Genomic DNA, 17,766 nt, shown 5'->3' with positions numbered 1-17,766 from the left:
GAGACAAGGTTATATGAGACATATATTATTCTGATGAATGTATTTCTATTACATGCAATTGGGTGCCAGTGAAGGAAGCAGTAAATTCATTAAAAAAAGATAAAGGAAAGTTCTAAGATAAAGTTACTTACACATCACTTTGATGTGTGTAAACTCTGTCAAATAGAGCTTCTGGTGCCATCCACTTTACAGGCAGCCGACCCTGGAATTAAGATAGAAACATTTTAAATAACTGATTTAACACAAAGATTCACAATAGTCCATTTCAAGATTCAATTTGACAAAGATTAATCGGAGCCATAAAACCACAAGAGTTATGTTAAAACAAATGAACACTATGTGTAATATGAAAAAAAAAAACTTCAACAGATCATTTAGTTCATTAATGCAGTTGCAATTCTCCACTTCTATGGAATCCAAATTTCAAGATGTGGATCCAAAGGTCAGATGCACCATGCTGCCTCCATCTGCTCAGGTAGTATTCTCCAAATACAGAGAATAATGTAATCCAGAAAGCACTTTGCTTTGGTATACTTAAAGACATCATAAAGTAAGATTTTTTTTAAAAAAAAAAACCTGGTAGGATTACCTCATCCCCCAGTGACAATGTCAAGGGAAGATGTTTTTCTTGGTTCATCTTCAACCAGCAAGTTCAGAAAGTCATTATAAACACTTGGTACCCACAGACTAGAGACCCATTCACAAACAAGAAGTAACATTCAGAAGTTTTGTTTTCATACTTGCTAGAAGTATGAAACTTTTCCCAAAGAATGAAAAGTCCTAAGGAGCAAGTTTACAGCAAAATGGAGGGTGAAAGCAAGAAGGGAACATAATCCTGATTTCAGTAGGGTTGTATCATGAAGACCACTTCTCAATAGAGAAACACATGAGCAGATGTTGACCTATTATTACAGCAACCATCACAAATAGTTATTATTGTGTTTGCTGGTATAAGTAGCTATGTGTAGTAAGGACATAATATAACTTGGGAGAATTAATGTTTTGAACTACAATTCCCAGGATGTGTTCAACACTCCAGTTTCTTATAATCTGAATGTGGAGCTTTTCCACTTTAACCAAAAGCACACCACCAATCTTCTACTGACTTCAGACTGAACCAACGGTAATATAAGAACTCTATAAACTAAAACCAAATGTTAGCAATTACAAAATGGAAACATTCCATAAAATCGTCCATTGATTACAAAAGAGGCAAATTTATATTTATATTCACTATCTAGCAAATAGTAAAAGAATGTGCCACAAGTTTCATGGAGACCATAAAAAGCCAAGGCTAAATCTTATCCTTTATAAAGCATCATGTAACATGTACTCTCCCAGGCTGTGTAAGCAGATAACCTGTCTTTTCTAGTAAAAGGGGGTTAGGAATCCTTACACACTTGCCTATTATTTTCATTTCTTTGATTAAAAGTTAGGCTGCTGTACAAGAAGTCCATTAGGAATACATTTGCCATACTTAAATGCACCACTGAAAAAAGATACCGGATCAAGTGATAAGGCTGCCATCCACTTACATTAGTAGTCTTTTTATAATAATCTATATTGTTGATGTCTCTTGCCAACCCAAAGTCAGCGATTTTCATTACATTATTTTCAGTCACCAAAACATTCCTCGCTGCTAAATCTCGATGGATGCACTGAAAAAGAAAAAGAAAATCGGTTTATAGATATGAGGACTCATTCTGGGTAACCAGATTTTTAGCTGGTTATGTCTTCTAGACCATAAAATCTGTACTGCTTCACTCAGATACATCTATGCTCATGTAACCCAAAATAAAATGTTATGAGAATAGTGTGAATGTTTAAAATGTCTGCTGTGCAATTGAAATATGGGAGATTTGCCAAAGGTGTGGGAACACAAATTTATGCAATCACCAAAGTGCCCTCTGAGAAAGAACAGGTATAGTATAACCCATTGTATTAATTCAATTTAATCCATAGAATATTGAATATATTATACAGGATAATATCTGGCATATCTCAAACCCATGTACTGTATATGAAGAAACTGAGAAAGAAAGATTTGTTGACCCTTGGAAAATTCTAGGCCAACAGAACTTAGGAAAAACTGAGTAACAATATAGCAGATTTAGTTAGCAAATTTAATTGGATTTTCAAAACACATTTACCTCCTCAATCTTCCTTATGGCAGACCCTGACAATGCTGTCATGGAAGTATCTTCCATGCACTGTGGTTTACTGTCTATTCAAACCATATTTTAAATGTACATTATTTTCAAGAAATGTGTTATATACAACCCCCTATTCATCAATGGTTCAGTTTGCACATAATTGTAAGTCATAATTACTGAGACTAATGTTTATTCATAGTACCTGTTTACCCTTACTTGCTTCCTCACACCAGCAGGGGCAACTAAACAAACCAGGAACACCTATAATATATTTGTTGAGAATTATGGTTGAACTGTAATTCTTGGCTTCTTCGTCTACAAACAAGCTGAGTTTGAAACCAAGAATTAAGCATGGTTTTGGACTCAATATTTTAGGAGAAGTACCAGCCAATAATCCTAATTCAGACATAATAACAAACAAACCAGAGCTAGAAGTTGCTTGTGTACCAGCATCCTGTTCAGTTCTAGTATGTCAGTCTTCACAGAAATTCTGGGTAAATTTACTAAAATTATGAGCCTTGTTAACCAGTTGAAGGTTTAAAGAGAGAAATGAGGCTTTAGGATATCAATCCATCATTACTGATATTACAGTAGTAGCTGCTAAATATGAATACAGTTGGTTGTCCACATTTGCAGCTTGAACTTTTGCAGATTTGATTAACATGATCTAATTGCCTCAAATTTCAACTTTAGCTGAGGTCTATGTAATGCCTAGAACAGAAGTATATAATGGACTCCTGAGGTCATGTATGCTTCCCTTTCCCAATGTCTCTAAATTTGGGCGAAAACTCAACCTTTAAAAAAATGAGAATACAGCTCTAGGAATTCTTTAGATTAGTGGTGGTGCACCTATGGCACATGTGCTAGAGGGCGCACATGTGCTAGAGGATGCACACAGCACCATCTCTTCTGGCATGTGCACCATTGTCCACCACCACTCTCCATCCCACCCTCTACTTGCCCACCCGCCCGCACTGCTCTAGATGATGAGTGATTCTTCTTCTTTTAAAAAGAGATATAAAGCTCCTCTAAACCTTATTTGGTCCCTAACCCTTTCTAAAATAGAGAACATAAAATTAAAAGTAGATTCCTGAAAGTGGATATTACCTACAATAAGACTCCCATAGCAGCAGAACTTATCCATGGTTTCACTTACCCATACTAGGGAAAAATTCGCTGGATCCTCCACCTGATTCTATGGAAGAGTTTCTCAAACTGTGCTCCTCCAGATGTTTTAGATTTCAGCTCCCAAAATTCCTAACAGCTAATAAGCAGCTGGGATTTGTGGGAACTGAAGTCCAAAACACCTGGAGAAGAGTTTGAGAAAAAACTGTTCTGTGGTATGCTTCCCCCAGAAATTACCCAAGTTCCATTGGAGGACCCAGCAAATTATCCTCTCTAGAAATCTCAAGATCCCTTAACACAACTCTATAGTATGCTGGGACAATAATTCCCATTACTGGGAGAAAGGCAGGATATACATGGATAAAATAATACTACATGATAATCATCTGGAGGGTTGCACTTTGCCAATCAATTCACTAGATATTCTATTAGAGAAAGATAAAATTACAGAAATAGTAAAGTGAAGGGGGCGATATACTTATCTGGTGAATAAAAGAAGACAATTACTTCCCAAAAGACTATTTAGTCATTTTAAAGTCTTCTAAGAAAATGAGTTTATATGCTTAAAAGTACCCAAGGAACTTGTGCCAAATGTTCTAAAAACAGTTCTAATAACCAAGCTAGATTCCCCTGCCACTTAAAACCTATCGATTTTATCTCCTGCTACTGAAACACAGCTTCATTGTACACAGTGATATCCAATGATTATTCTCCACCTTCTTTAACAGACCTTTTTTTAAAAAAAAAATTAAAAGATTACAATCAAATCTGTCCCCCAGTGATTACTAGAGAAGTCTCTTGGAAAACAAAGTTGAGCCTCACTGCTCCTAATTCAAAACATCAGTGTGTTACAAAATTGAATCAATTTTTATCAGGATTGCACATTAAATTGGCTCAACAATAATTAATAGTTTCTAATTTTTGTACGTGGCTTTGGTTTGTACTTAACATTTATTTTCACATGAAAATACCAATTCAGGGTGGTTAAATTTCATAGAAGTTTTTTTTAAAAGATACTTAATTGCTACATGATTGTATGATAATTCAGTGGTAAAGCATATTGTGCTTTGCATGAACCGACAGTCCTAGGTTTCATCCCTAGCATCATCTATGCAGAGAGCACACTGGGAAATCTGCAAGTCACTGCCTGCCAGTGTTAAGAACATACTCTCCAACCTTTCACAAATGAAATGTGTGTTGACAATGACAACACACACTTTAACATGTTGTCAAGTAACATCAAAGCGAAGTTAAAACTACACAGTCCAACAGCAACAAAAGTTTTCTTGGTATATTGGTTTTTAGGCCTGTCCCTAGGGTTATTTGGGGTGCTGATTCAGAAAATCGCATTGGACAGACCACACCAGCCCTAGTTTCTTTGATATGGTTATTGTGATTCTTGGTGTATGTTGGGGGCAATTGATGCCATCTTTGGAATTAGCAGGTAAAGTACACCCAGAAACAGGTCTAACATTTGAGGTACCAAAATGTGTGTTGGCTATTGAGGAAGAACACATAAGCTAAGAGATGTTGCAGTAGTTTGCTTATGCCAAAGGCTATGGGAAGAACTTTGGCATTCCCATTTTCCATTCCCTCTTCCCTTTCCTGTTGAGTTGACTATAAACTTTGAACTCATTTTTTAGCAATTGAAGGAAGTTGTCAATAAAGTAGAAAAGCGGAGGAAGATGGAAAAGAAAATGGAGTATTTTAAAAGCAGTTGAAAAAGTGAGATGGCAGAAGATCAATCAGGACTATCCTTGCCAAATTGACAAGTTGCAGGTATGTGGCAATTGTGGGGCAGACAGACCAAATGCCTTTACTTGTACAAGGTGTGTTTTGTCTTCAAGCTGTTTAGACTTATTGTGATTCTAAGGCAAATCTCCCCTTGTTTTTCTTCTCAATAGTTTTTCAGATGGGACTGGCCATAGCCTTCCTCTGAGGCTAATAGAGTGTCACTTCCCAAAATAGGATCTATTCACTATAAAGGATGAATAATTTTTAACACAAAATGCATTTGAAAAGGCTGAAATGAAGCCTATCTATTTTCCCTTGAGATATCAAGTACACATGCTAACTCTTCTTCTGGAACACAGAAGAAGACCATGATTCTATGTCATTAGTTTCTTGCTTTTGAAGAACATTAGTGATGAAATTTCTAACTGTTCTCCTGCCCTTACCCCCTTTTTCTCCTTCACATCAATGCCTTTCTGAAAATGTGCAATTTACTTTTTGTGACCTAGAAAGGAAGTCCTGCTCACTGTTGGAAACCAAAGTTAGGTTTAAGGACTTCTGTCAGGAGTAATAAAAGGTAGGACAAAGAAGTTGCAAAACTACTGGATATTCATCCAAGAAACTATTTCTGCAAGATCACAGTGCATGTGCTCTTACTAATACACACTCTTGTTTCATTAAAATTGTGATTTGCCTTGTTATTTGCTTAAATCCTACACTATTTAACTTTCATCACACACACTCAGAAGTAATATATTGTAATAAACTCTTACCATGACTGAAATTCATTCTGAAACCTATCAAACACTATTAAATTCTGAAATAATAGTTGTGGCAATGAAAAGGCAGCTACATTATTTGAGGAATTAATTAATACACTTAAAATATATCAATAAATTATGTCTGCATTTATTTTATTTATGCAAAAACATATCTTCTCACTTCTGAAACTTGCCCATTATTCTGAGTAACTAAGGGCACTCAAAACCAACAATGAAATACGATAACATTCCACCAAAAATCAGCAACAAGAGATGAAAAACAGGCATACATGGCTGGTAAAACAAAGGAATTAAGCTAAATGTCTCCTTAAGAAGGCCAGACTGCTTTCTTACCTGTTGTCATTCTGCCAGAAGAGAAATATTTAATATTTTTTTATTATTTAAACAGATTTTGGTAACTGACTGGCTGCTAGAGGAAGGACTTTTAATTCTGGGTACATTCTGTCCTTTCCCCCAGATCTGTTTAAAAAATGGGTTTAATTCTGCTTTCTGAATATGATAAGCTTTTCCACAGTATTTCTCATAATAATAATAATAATAATAATAATAATAATAATAATAACAATAATATAATAAACGTTTATTTTTAACCTGCTCTCTCTCCCCGTAGGGACTCAGGCAGCTTCCAAACACTTGTTTTTAAGTCCCAATATTGGGAGATAGGTAGATTAAAAAACACACTTAACGAAAACATTTTTTACAGATTTCATAAAATAAATTCCTGCCTAAACAGCTGACTTCTTCACAATTGTCTTAGGGCACTCCTACACTTATTTATTTATTTATTTATTTACTTTATTTGTATACCGCTCTTCTCAGCCCTTAGGCAACTCAGAGCAGTTTACAACAATTTAGGTATACACACTGGCCAAAATGTAAGGTGAACTGGAATTAAAATGTCTGGATCCTTTTGCAGTTTGAGGACACATGCAGGCGGAAATCCCCACCTCACTGACCTAGGGGGTGTGTGTGGATTTGGCCTATAACCCAGCCAGTGCCACCCTACCCACCCTACCCTAAGTCCTTTGCCTGAGTGTGATAAACAGGCCCAGCCTACCTATCCAAACGCATCTCTTCCTACGAACCCTCCAGGAAGTTAAGATCATCTGAGGAGGCCTTGCTCTTGATCCCGTCTGCTTCGCAAGCATGCTTGGCGGGGACGAGGGACAGGGCCTTCTCTGTGGTGGCCCCTTGGCTGTGGAACTCCCTGCCTAGGGATATTAGATCAGCCCCCTCCCTCCTGAATTTTCAGAAGAAAGTAAAAACCTGGCTCTTTGAGCAAGCATTCGGAACCCCGGAATAGTCAAGCTTGAGATAGAGAATGACCCAGGAACGGCCAAGACGATGAAACGGATGAGGATTGGAATGAGAGGATATAGCTCTTTTTAAATTGTTATTGCACTGTCTTTTTTGTCTAAATGCACTTAATTGTTTTTGCTTTTGTATTGTATTGATGGCATCGAATTGTGCCGATATGTAGACCGCCCTGAGTCGCCTGCGGGCTGATATGGGCGGGATATAAGTGATGCAACTAACTAACTAACTAACTAACTAAATAAACAGGGCAGCTTCCTGCAATGGGAAAGAAGCTTTCCTTTTGTTTTGGGGCTAAACTAAGGGGGAGGGGGTGAGGAGGCTAGGGTGGCACTGCCATCCCATATCCCCAGGTAGGCTGTGGGGACACCACCTGAAGCCATTGATGGCAACCCCGGGTATCTCTTTCCACTGCCTCAATATCTGCAAAGATGTTGAGGCAGTGGGTGTTATAAAATGCATTAAAATATTTACCCTGGTTTACTCTGCATTAGCCTGGGTGTCATTTGGATGGCCCAGGCTAAAATGAAAACGACACTACATTTTCTGGCAGTGCACACAGGTTCCAAGTCAATGGAAATGCTTCAGATGGAAAAATTATATTTTGGGGGCAATAAGCCCCGATATTGTCATGGTAGTTGAAATTTTCAGCCAGTCCACACATTTACTGGGACCTTGCGCATTCAGTTGTAGGACTTTCATATCTGATTCAAAATTCCACATTGGAAATTCTAAAGATCTTTATTCCTGCCCTCCCAAACAGGTTATCAGTATACCCATAATATCTTTTCAGCAGCCAATTATAGAGAAAAATAACTATTTGCTGAACTGAAAATAGATAAATCCCCAGTTTAAATCTTTTTCCCACTACAAATGTACAAGGTAATTATCTCCAAGAATGATAAGTAACTGCTTGAAAAAGAGCAAAGGCCCAATTCAGATCTAAGCTAACATACTTAAAGAGTCTGACATCTTTAAAAGAAATTCAAAGCTTTCCAGAGACAATTTCAATACTAAAATTACCATGTGGATGCCACTGAAAATGGCTTATCTATCGTGGCTTTTCATATGATGTATGTTATGATGGAGGCAATTATCTCATATACATTCTCATTTGTATGCTGTACCTCCATAACAATGTTGTATATGGAAAGGCTTGATTACTCAAGCTTTCAGGTGCTCCACGGTACATCTACATATGGAACAAGATATTTTGGAAAATATTATGGCTTTGCCCTGGAATGTTAATGCAGGTAATCATTTTTTAGTGAACTCTATGTGGGGTTTGTAATCCTCTCCTGTAGTTAAACCAAAGGGGCATCAGCCTTGCTGGCACAAAAACACAGAAAATTCTTTTCTTTCCTTTTTTGGCATCTCCTTTTAAAATAAATTGGTCTAGATAGCGTGATCTCTCCTTTAAGCAGAAAGTATAAACAGTATTTTATTGCAAGCTTTAAATTGCCTCTTTAAACCTGCCATTTTTGCATTCTTTCAGAATATTTTTATTGCCATTCATTAAGCAAAAAACAGGTAGACAATTTTATCTTTTCATGTTATTTCTGTTTCCGAATAGCAACACCTAAGAGTATAAGCAATCTTGTTATTTCTACTCAAAAGTGACTCTATGACAGTCAAAAAAGTTACCAAAATAGAAATATAGAAATATTTGGAGAACCAGAATGCCTTTTTTGTTTTATCTCTCTGTATCTGTCAGTATTCCTTGCACTGCTTATGTCAAATCCTTTTGCATCAGATACTTTTGGCATCAACACTCACTCAAGCTATTCCTTTTGCAAATGAGACCATGGAAGCTGTTTTGGCAACTTCATTTTTACATTCTATATAGCCAAGAAGGCAATGTAGGTCAGATACTTGTTATGTTTTCTGGAAGCTGTCTTACAGATGAGTACCTAACAAATGTTGTTCATCTGCCAAGGAAGGCTGGCAATTGTCATTCACCTGGGAAATGTGAAATGCATACACTCATACTACAATGAAAGAAACAAGGAGTGATATGTTTCCCCAATGTAGTATTACTGAACTGAAGTTACAACAATTCACATAAAATTCTCTTGATTGAACACAGCGGTATGAGCAACATAATGTATTATTATTATTATTATTATTATTATTATTATTATTATCAACTTCTATCCCGCTCAACCCTCATCCCACAAACCCAGCATATAGACAATAAATTAACAACATTACATAGATCTAAATTAAATAAATATAAGTGTAATTTGGGTCTATATAATGTTATTGATTTCTCATCTGAACCATGCCCTCCCGACTGCCACCTGTATATATCAAGCAATGCCAAAAAACAGAAAGTCTTTTTCTAGTATGTGAGCAAACTTCAGTCTCACATCTACAAAGGAACTGTCCCTGAGTCTTCATGTTTATGGTTTTTATACCCAGCTTAGCCTTTCCCAATGTGTCTCTCTCCAAATGTTTGCACCATGCCTTCCATCAGCTGTGCAAGCATGGGAAATGGCAGATAAAGTTAAAAAAAAAATGGAGAATACCAGGTTGGAAAAGGATGACATAGGCAAATCCTCACTTGCAAATCCAAAGTTGATATTCACAGGTCAGGGACATTAATCTTGAGACACAAACACCACGAGAAACAATGATAAAGAAACCTGCTCATGCATAAGATTCAATGCCCAATAGATGGAACAGAACTGTTTGAGAACCTGTCAAAGGGTGCATCTACATTGTAGAATTAATGCAGTTTGACACCAGTTTAACTGCCATGACTCAATGCTATGGAATCCTGGGAGTTATAGCCTGGTAAGGCACCAACCCTATTTGGCAGAGAAGGCTAAAGATCTTGTGATTCCATAACACTGAACTATGTATATATATAATGCAAAAGTCAACCTATGTCTGTCTTTCTACCAAAGGTACAAAGGTGAGGTGAGGCTAGGTGAGATGGACCTCTATGATGTCACTGGGAAAGAAAGGTAACATGTGTACAAGAGAAAGGAAAGAAAGAAGGAAAAAGCCACAAAGAGAACCATGTCACCATAGAGACATTGTGGGATAGGCCATCTCATAAGTGGAGAAAGAAGAAAGCAGACAAGAAAAGAAAGAAACAGAAAGAAAGGCAAAGAGAGGAATGGAAAAGGAAGCAAGGGGGAAGAAAGAAAAAGGAGACAAGAAAGGTAGAAAAAGATAAAAAAAGTGTTAGGGGAGGGCAAGAGAAAGAAGGGATGAAAGCATGGGGGCAGCAGCCCCTCTGACATCTGGACAACACCAGGTATACACACTAGTATCATTTAAAGTGGTGTCAAACTGTATTAATTCCACAGATTAAAGACTCAAAATTCTAAACCATGGCCTGAAGATCTATAGTTCTCCAGATATGGTGGAACCCAGTTAGCAAGTAAAACATCCAGTTTCCATCAGATGCTACTTCTTGTCTGGATTCTAACTTTTTAAAAATTGTGTGGGTTGCAGTATCTAGAAAAATTACACAAAAAATGTTATTACTGTTAATGTAAACATGACAAATATACTGGAATTGTGACTGCCGAGTTCTACAAAATTTGTGACACAAGCAGATTCTCTCTTTCACACTATCACTCCTTTTTTACTCTCTAATGGTGTAGTAGTCTTGTTGAACAAGAAAGTTAAGTATGTTCTGCCTGATTCAGCACTAGCAAAGCAGGCTCTGCACTTCCACTATCATTCTACTTTAATCTATTAAGCAGAAGACTCCAGAGTGTCTATAAAGCTAGTTGCATATGCAAATTTGAGGAATTATACCTTAAGAAAACGTGTAACGATGGAGGCAACTTGCAAATACAAGTCTCCATGGAGTGAATGTCAAAATTGTGCTGTTTCAGCTGGTTTTCTCAGTAGCCAAATATTTTAAATGAGACAAATGACTAATTTGTTCACAGAGTGTTAATGCTGCTTCTTTCTACCAGTTATCCAGTCATAGCATATGTAATTCCCATGAAGGCCCTGGGGAAATGAATGGCTCTCTCTTTTGTATTCTGCAAATTACTGGAATGTAATGGTCTTAGTTTAATAAGGCAACTCTTAAGGTTATCTTTTTGTTGTCTGTTGTTCAATGAAGGAGCTCATTGTTGATCCATATTAGTTTCTGAATTCATGAATACCTAAATTCATTTTGTGATGTTATTTGTTGAAGATTGATTTTCCCTCTCTAATTCCCACTTTAATAGATACCTTAAGAAGCATAACTTGGGAGTCCGATTACTCATGCATATATTTGTTATCTTGGTTGTGTCAAAGAAAATGCAGTGCTTTAACAATTAACAATTGTTTATTTAACAATTCAGCAAATAAAATACTTCTTAATATAACACTAACATTAAAACAGTAATTTTTATGAACTTTGTCACTTCCAACTTCATCTGGTTCAAGGAAAGGTTGACTCCGGACCCTATCTAGCATATTCCTCAGATTTTCTAAACTGTTAGACTGATAAAATGTCTTTTTCCTGCACTGCTCAAATGGACCATAAGCATGAAATAGTTCCTTAAAAGCAAGAGCTAAACTTCTAATAAAAAGAGTAAAAAAAAAAAAAAAACACCAAACGAAACACTACCACATTTTTCAAACTTTTGTTGTCCCAACAGTCATTCAGTTAAAGTTTGCCTTTTTAACTACAAAACAATACTTTATTACTGTTATTGTTTTGCAACTGCTTTATTATTGCCTTAATATGATTACTACTGAGGCTGAACACATCAGGACAATAGCTTGAATGCTGAGTATTTGTTCAATGAAGATGGAGCTTCCATTGTCAGAAAGGATAAAAAGGGGGTTCACCTACCAATTTCTCCCTTCTGTAACCTAAAGCATCATTTCCCATTCTGTTCTGGAGAGCTGATGAGGGATCAGCCTTCTAGAACTGATCACTGGGGGCAGAGAGGAATCAGCAAAGATCACCTCTTCATCTTTTTGTAAGTAGAATTCTACTCATTGGAATACTGGGTTCAAGTTGTGGGCTAAATCCAGCACTAGCCCTACCAGGTGTAGATTTACTAAAATGCATGAGCTTGCTAATTATGGCTAACAATTCCCATACAGCCCAATGGGTATAGTCTATACCACTTTGGGTCTCAATCAAGGGAGAAAGGCAAGGCGGCAACAACAACAACAACAACAACAACAACAAGGCTTGTGCATTTTGGGTGAATCGCTATCTGTTTATGCTTGCCGGTTACCGGAAGCCGCCCATATCCGTTTTCCAGTGCCTCCCCAAAAAGGGTGTGCTGCTGAATGGGTGTTTTCATTCGACATCTGAAAAAAAAGACTCCCTTCGGCCCAACTTACGTGGTTCCCCTTTCCCCTGTGAGCCTTTCTGTTTCTCCCTTCAGGGGAGCCTGCATGTCAACAACTGAGTTAAGAAAGCACCCTCCTCCAGCCCATTATAGTGGCGGGGGGACAGGATGACGACGACACAGGACTTCCCATAGGCTCCCCTTCCATATTCTTCATTAAGACCTGGATTTTAAAAAACATCAGTTATCACTCTTAAGTTTCTGGATCCTTTCCCTTCTGTTTGTAGAAGAGGAGACTGGGATTACTCTTAAAGCTGTTCTACTCTAGAGGAGAGGCAGGCACCTGCACTTTCTTCTCTTCCAAGCACCAGCAGCTTTAAGGCATTTTAAGGAGGTCCAGAGAATGAAGAGTGATGACCTGGAGCTCAGTCAAGCTATACTCCCTGAACTACCTTGAAAATTCCCTCGCTTGCCTGCAAGGCTACAATGCTTGCTTTCGTGTCGGGCAATTTTTTTGTACCAGGAGGGCTCTTACCATTATGAGCTCCCAAAGTACTAAAAGTACTGAAGGAAACTGAGGAAACAAAATTGGCGCACAATCTTAATAACCATTTACCCAGTTTATGCAAGATTATGATACAAACTCATTTCCTTCAGTTTGTCTCAAAAGTGCTATAAAATCCCTTTGCATAAATTCCCCATCAGTTAAACATGAACTTGGAGCTTTCTAATTGCTAGTTTCCTTGTTTGCCTGTTTGTTTCTTTACCGCACCTAATCTAATCTGTAGCAAATCTCTCTCCTTTCTCTCTTGTCTATAAGGCCATATGTTTGATTTTATGTAACTATTTATAAATAAAGTTACTCTTATACACATTACAAAGAAAGCAATGATTTTTTTCTCTCTGCTAGATCCTGTTGGAGTATTTAGTTTCTGCCATATTGATTTCATCATTCTGCTAACAAGCACAAGTACCATCTCTTACATTTCCCAGTATTTTAAAATTCAGCCTTTGGGATTAAATAAGCACTATATACAAACACAAGGCTATTGCAACAGACCAATGAATGGACTTTAGGCACGATCAATAACTGGCATTCTATCTTTTCAATTCTCTAGCCAATCTTTAGTATAAACACTATTGACTTGGCAGAGGCTGCATATGAGCTATCATATTTAACACATACCCCTGCATTCACTACCACAAAGAGTGCATATCAGCAAAGCAGTGCTTTGGACACCTGCAGTAGCCTTCAAGACATTCTTGACCCATCTCTGGATTAAAAAGGTGAAAACAAGTGTTTTAAATAGTGTTGGCTTACTTTTTGTGATGCTAAGTATTCCATGCCTCTTGCTAACTGGTATGTACACGAGACTAAATCTTTGAACGTCATCTGCTCTTCAGGGACCCGGTTAATATCGAAAGAATATTCCATTCCTGGTGGCCGCCTCGCTCGTAGGTACTCTCGCAAATTTCCTTTTGAAGCATATTCAACAAGCACATACAGTGGTCCTTTAAAGGAAGAAAATGCAGAATGTGAGAACAAAATAGGAATAAAAAAAGATCCACAGATACTGACCCATGAAGGCACAGTGAAAATCACATTTCATATTCATGGAAGGAATTAAAAGATTACAGCAAATTACTGACTTAGAATACAAACTCATACAATCTCAAATACAAGAACATCGAAAGACCATGAAAGCTTCACTTTAGCTTTTTGTAACATGTAGAGCTCCAGTCCTCTGCCTTTCAAAACACATTGTTTATGGGCCTTTGCATTTCCTCTGACTTTGGGTGATTGTACTCTAGGGTTTGCATGTATGTACTTTCTCTAAAGAGGCTGCGGTGGCACTAAGCTGCAGAACTTGCTGACTGGAAGGTTGGCAGTTTGAATGGGATGAGCTCCCGCTGTTATCCCCAGCTTCTGCCAACCTAGCAGTTCGAAAGTATCTAAATGTGAGTAGATCAATAGGTATCACTTTAGCCGGAAGGTAACGGAGTTCCATACAGTCATGCCAGCCACATGACCTTGGAGTTGTCTACGGACAATGTCGGCTCTATAGCTTAGAAACAGAAATGATCACCACCCCGCAGAGTCGGACTCAACTAGACTTAATGTCGAGGGGAAACCTTTACTTCCTCTAAGCTAAGATCATGTGTCTTTCCCAAGGACAACAACTTTCTGTGAGTGATTGGGGAGTTTTAGTCAAAGAATTAAACTATACTTACCCTCCTGTTTCATATACATTCTCTCTTTTTCCTTACACCTGCATACCTATCATAACCCTTCATGTTCTAAGGAACATATTCAAGATTCCAAAGTATACAAGACTATAAACCTAATTGCTAGGTTCCAGTCTGGGACGACCAACTGGATCAATGGAATTTACAAAGAAAGTGACTTACACTTTTCCATTGATTCAGTGCTTTATTCTAGCTGGCAGTAAGAATTAGATTTAGGTTGTTGTGTCTATCTGTCACATTTTGGTAGCATTCATATTTGAATTTCAGTTTTTTGTCAAATAGGAGGGGAAGTCAAACCACACTAAGAGCAGAACTTACTTCTGGGGCTATGAATGACAGAACAGCTGTCTCCCCCAAAAAGCAACTTTTCCAATGTTACAAATAATATAAAAGGAACAAAACACTCTCAGTCATATTCTTTTATAACTCTGTTTCAGAACATATCCTTTGCATTTCCTGGAGATAAGAAAGGGGCAATCTCCAAGGAAGGGACAACTTCTATATGTTGCCACCTATCTTTCAATCTCCTTTCTGCCTTTTACCTGTTTTATATTGTAAAACAGAAGGAGGGTACTATGTGCCCCCTACAAGAATAGAATTGTTTCATTATATTAATTTCTACAGTTTAGATTGGAAGAAAGTATTTGTAAAAACAGGAAAGCAGTGGGACAAAGATATATTGGACAATATGTCCAATGCTGCATATGATTATGATTATTACATTTATTTATATCCTGTCTTCTCTCTCCATATGGAGACTCAAAGTGGCTCACAATTAAAAATATTACAATACAACTTGAAGTATACAACATACAAATATTAAAACAGGGTTACATTTTATCACTTTTTATTTACAAAATGAAAATGACACTCACCATCCTGAGTACAGGCACCAAGGAGATTGATGATATTTTTATGCTTCCCAATCATTTTCATCATCTCCATCTCAGACACCAGGTCAGAGAGGTCTTTTTCTGTAGCATCATCTGTATGAGACAAAAAAGTCCCAAAACCCATTTTAGCTGGAATATGGCCAGAACTTATTTTTTTTAATTAACTATTTCAGATACATATTACAGATTATTTAACTACCGTATCTTCCAGCATAGAAGACGAGTTTTTAACCCTGGAAAATCCCATGAAAAGTCAGAGGTTGTCTTATATGCTGGGTATAAAATAAAAAATACAACAAAGAAAAGAATAAAATCCAAATCACTTAAGTGGCGCGGCCTGAGGAGGAGGAGGGAGGGGGGAGGAGTGCAGAGGGAGGCAGGGTGCGGGGAGGAGGAGCGGCAGGCTGCATTGCCATGGAGACCGGCCAGGGGTGGTGGCCCGCTGGGCTGTCCCCGCTGCTCCCTGCTCTACTTTCAAGGCCCTCCTCCAACCCCATTGCTCTTCCCGCTCTGCTCTTCTGAAGGCCACCATGCTGAGCTAGGCCCAAGGAAGCACCTCCAGACTACGATTCCCAGCAGTCATGGGAGGTGGCATGCCTTGGATGTGCCTGCTGAGGCATTCTAAGCGTCTGGTATTAATGAGTAGAAAGTGCTACTTCAAAGGCTAAAAGTGCAATTTTTGTGACAACCCTGATTTTTTCCCACAAAAGTCCTGAACCATGGATAGCCTTAGGCCTCATCTATACTGCCATATAATGCAATTTGAACTAGATAACATTGATCTTTTACAGTGAGAGAATGTGGAGACAAAAATTCTTTCCTGAAAGTATCACCATACTAAGACCTTATTTCCCTTCATATTACCTTTCAACATCTTTACTGCTACAGTCACAGCTTCCTTTGGCCTGTCCTTGTCAATTCCCACTGCTTCTGCCATGACAACTTGACCAAAGCATCCTTCCCCAAGAGGTTTCCCTAAGGTCAGCCTAGGAAGGGAACCAAAGAGTTAGCACATCACATGTTAAGAAGAGGCAAAACTGAAGGACAAAGAATTACACGACTCCTTTAACAAGTAATTTCTCATTAAAAATCAACATGGGTATTATGGCATATATTAGAGCTTATGCACGCCCCTCCAATCAGTCTTCTGAACAAATACTATATGTAATTAATACTCATCTGGCGAAATCAAGAGTGCAAGTGTGTGAGAATGTGGAAATATGTATCTCAAACATAGTATTTTTTTTCTATACCTTGACTAAGTTTAACTATCTAAGTCTTGTATTTTTATCTTCCCAAACATTTCAGTAGATATCTATAGCTCTTTAGGAAAACACTGCATCCTCTATTTCCAGCACTTTTGGAGGAAATTTCAGTTAAAGAAAATTTTCTTTTCAAAGGTATTATAATCATGTCAACCTTTCAATAGAACTTCCTGTTATATCTTCAATGTTGAGTCACACAACTGTTATTGACACAATCAAGCACTCTTTGGGGGAATTATCTGAATAATTTATGGCAAAGGATTTGCAATGTTTAAGGATTTAATATTGTGAGTTCAGAAACATAAATCTTTTTTGGCCATCAATATTGCAAAGTTGAGCTGATCCAACTAAGTTATCTAATAGTGAAAGTATCTTCTCTCGATCCAAGATTTCAATCCTTAAATGTATAAAAGAATAAGGGATACTTTTCATACACATACACACACACACATATATATATTTCCCTTGCTTATTTTTTTCTAGCTGTTGGAAACAAGACTACTAATAAATTTTCCACTACAATCAGAGGTTGCTAGAAAAATATGTTAGCTCAGGAATAATATACAAGCAGCATGTTGAATTAACGGCAGTACATATATAATCGTATATCATTCCATCTGTGTGCGGGTCTCATGTAATAGAAGTGCACTGTTTTCCATTCAGGAGAAAATTAAGCAGGTTTGGCAAAATGCCATGATTAACAATAAAATGGGATGAGTTTAAATAGAGCCTTTTAATTAAATAAAAGCTTTCTACCTAATCATGCTGATGAGACTATATATCCTGAGTTCTATCAGTTATGAAAAGGACATGCTACTTTGCCAATACACAAAGACTAAAGGATTGTGTGTTGTTGTGTGCTGAGACTGTGCTGCATTTTCTCTGAAACGAAAATTGAATTTCAGATCTTGGCAGAAAGCAAACATTTGCATTGGAAAATGGTTAATTTATGTGCTCTTGTGCTTCTAGTCTGAACATAACAATCCTGCCAT

At 37.5% G+C, this 17,766-nt stretch overlaps 1 protein-coding gene across 8 annotated transcripts in view; it reads right to left on the bottom strand.

Annotated features, from left to right (window-relative positions):
* FGFR2 (fibroblast growth factor receptor 2) overlaps positions 1-17,766 on the bottom strand; it is a 167,637-nt gene that overhangs the window by 9,227 nt on the left and 140,644 nt on the right. For all 8 annotated transcript variants that reach the window (XM_067465800.1, XM_060768547.2, XM_067465799.1 and 5 more), the window contains 5 exons: positions 16,374-16,495; positions 15,492-15,602; positions 13,691-13,881; positions 1,536-1,658; positions 132-202 (listed from right to left, as the gene is read on the bottom strand). In XM_067465800.1, the coding sequence (XP_067321901.1) occupies positions 132-202; positions 1,536-1,658; positions 13,691-13,881; positions 15,492-15,602; positions 16,374-16,495 (618 nt within the window). The remainder of the gene's footprint in view (positions 1-131; positions 203-1,535; positions 1,659-13,690; positions 13,882-15,491; positions 15,603-16,373; positions 16,496-17,766) is intronic.

The sequence above is a fragment of the Anolis sagrei genome, chromosome 3 (assembly GCF_037176765.1).
Source record: "Anolis sagrei isolate rAnoSag1 chromosome 3, rAnoSag1.mat, whole genome shotgun sequence".
Classification (NCBI taxonomy): Eukaryota; Metazoa; Chordata; class Lepidosauria; order Squamata; family Dactyloidae; genus Anolis; species Anolis sagrei.
This window is presented reverse-complemented; position numbering and strand designations above follow the sequence as displayed.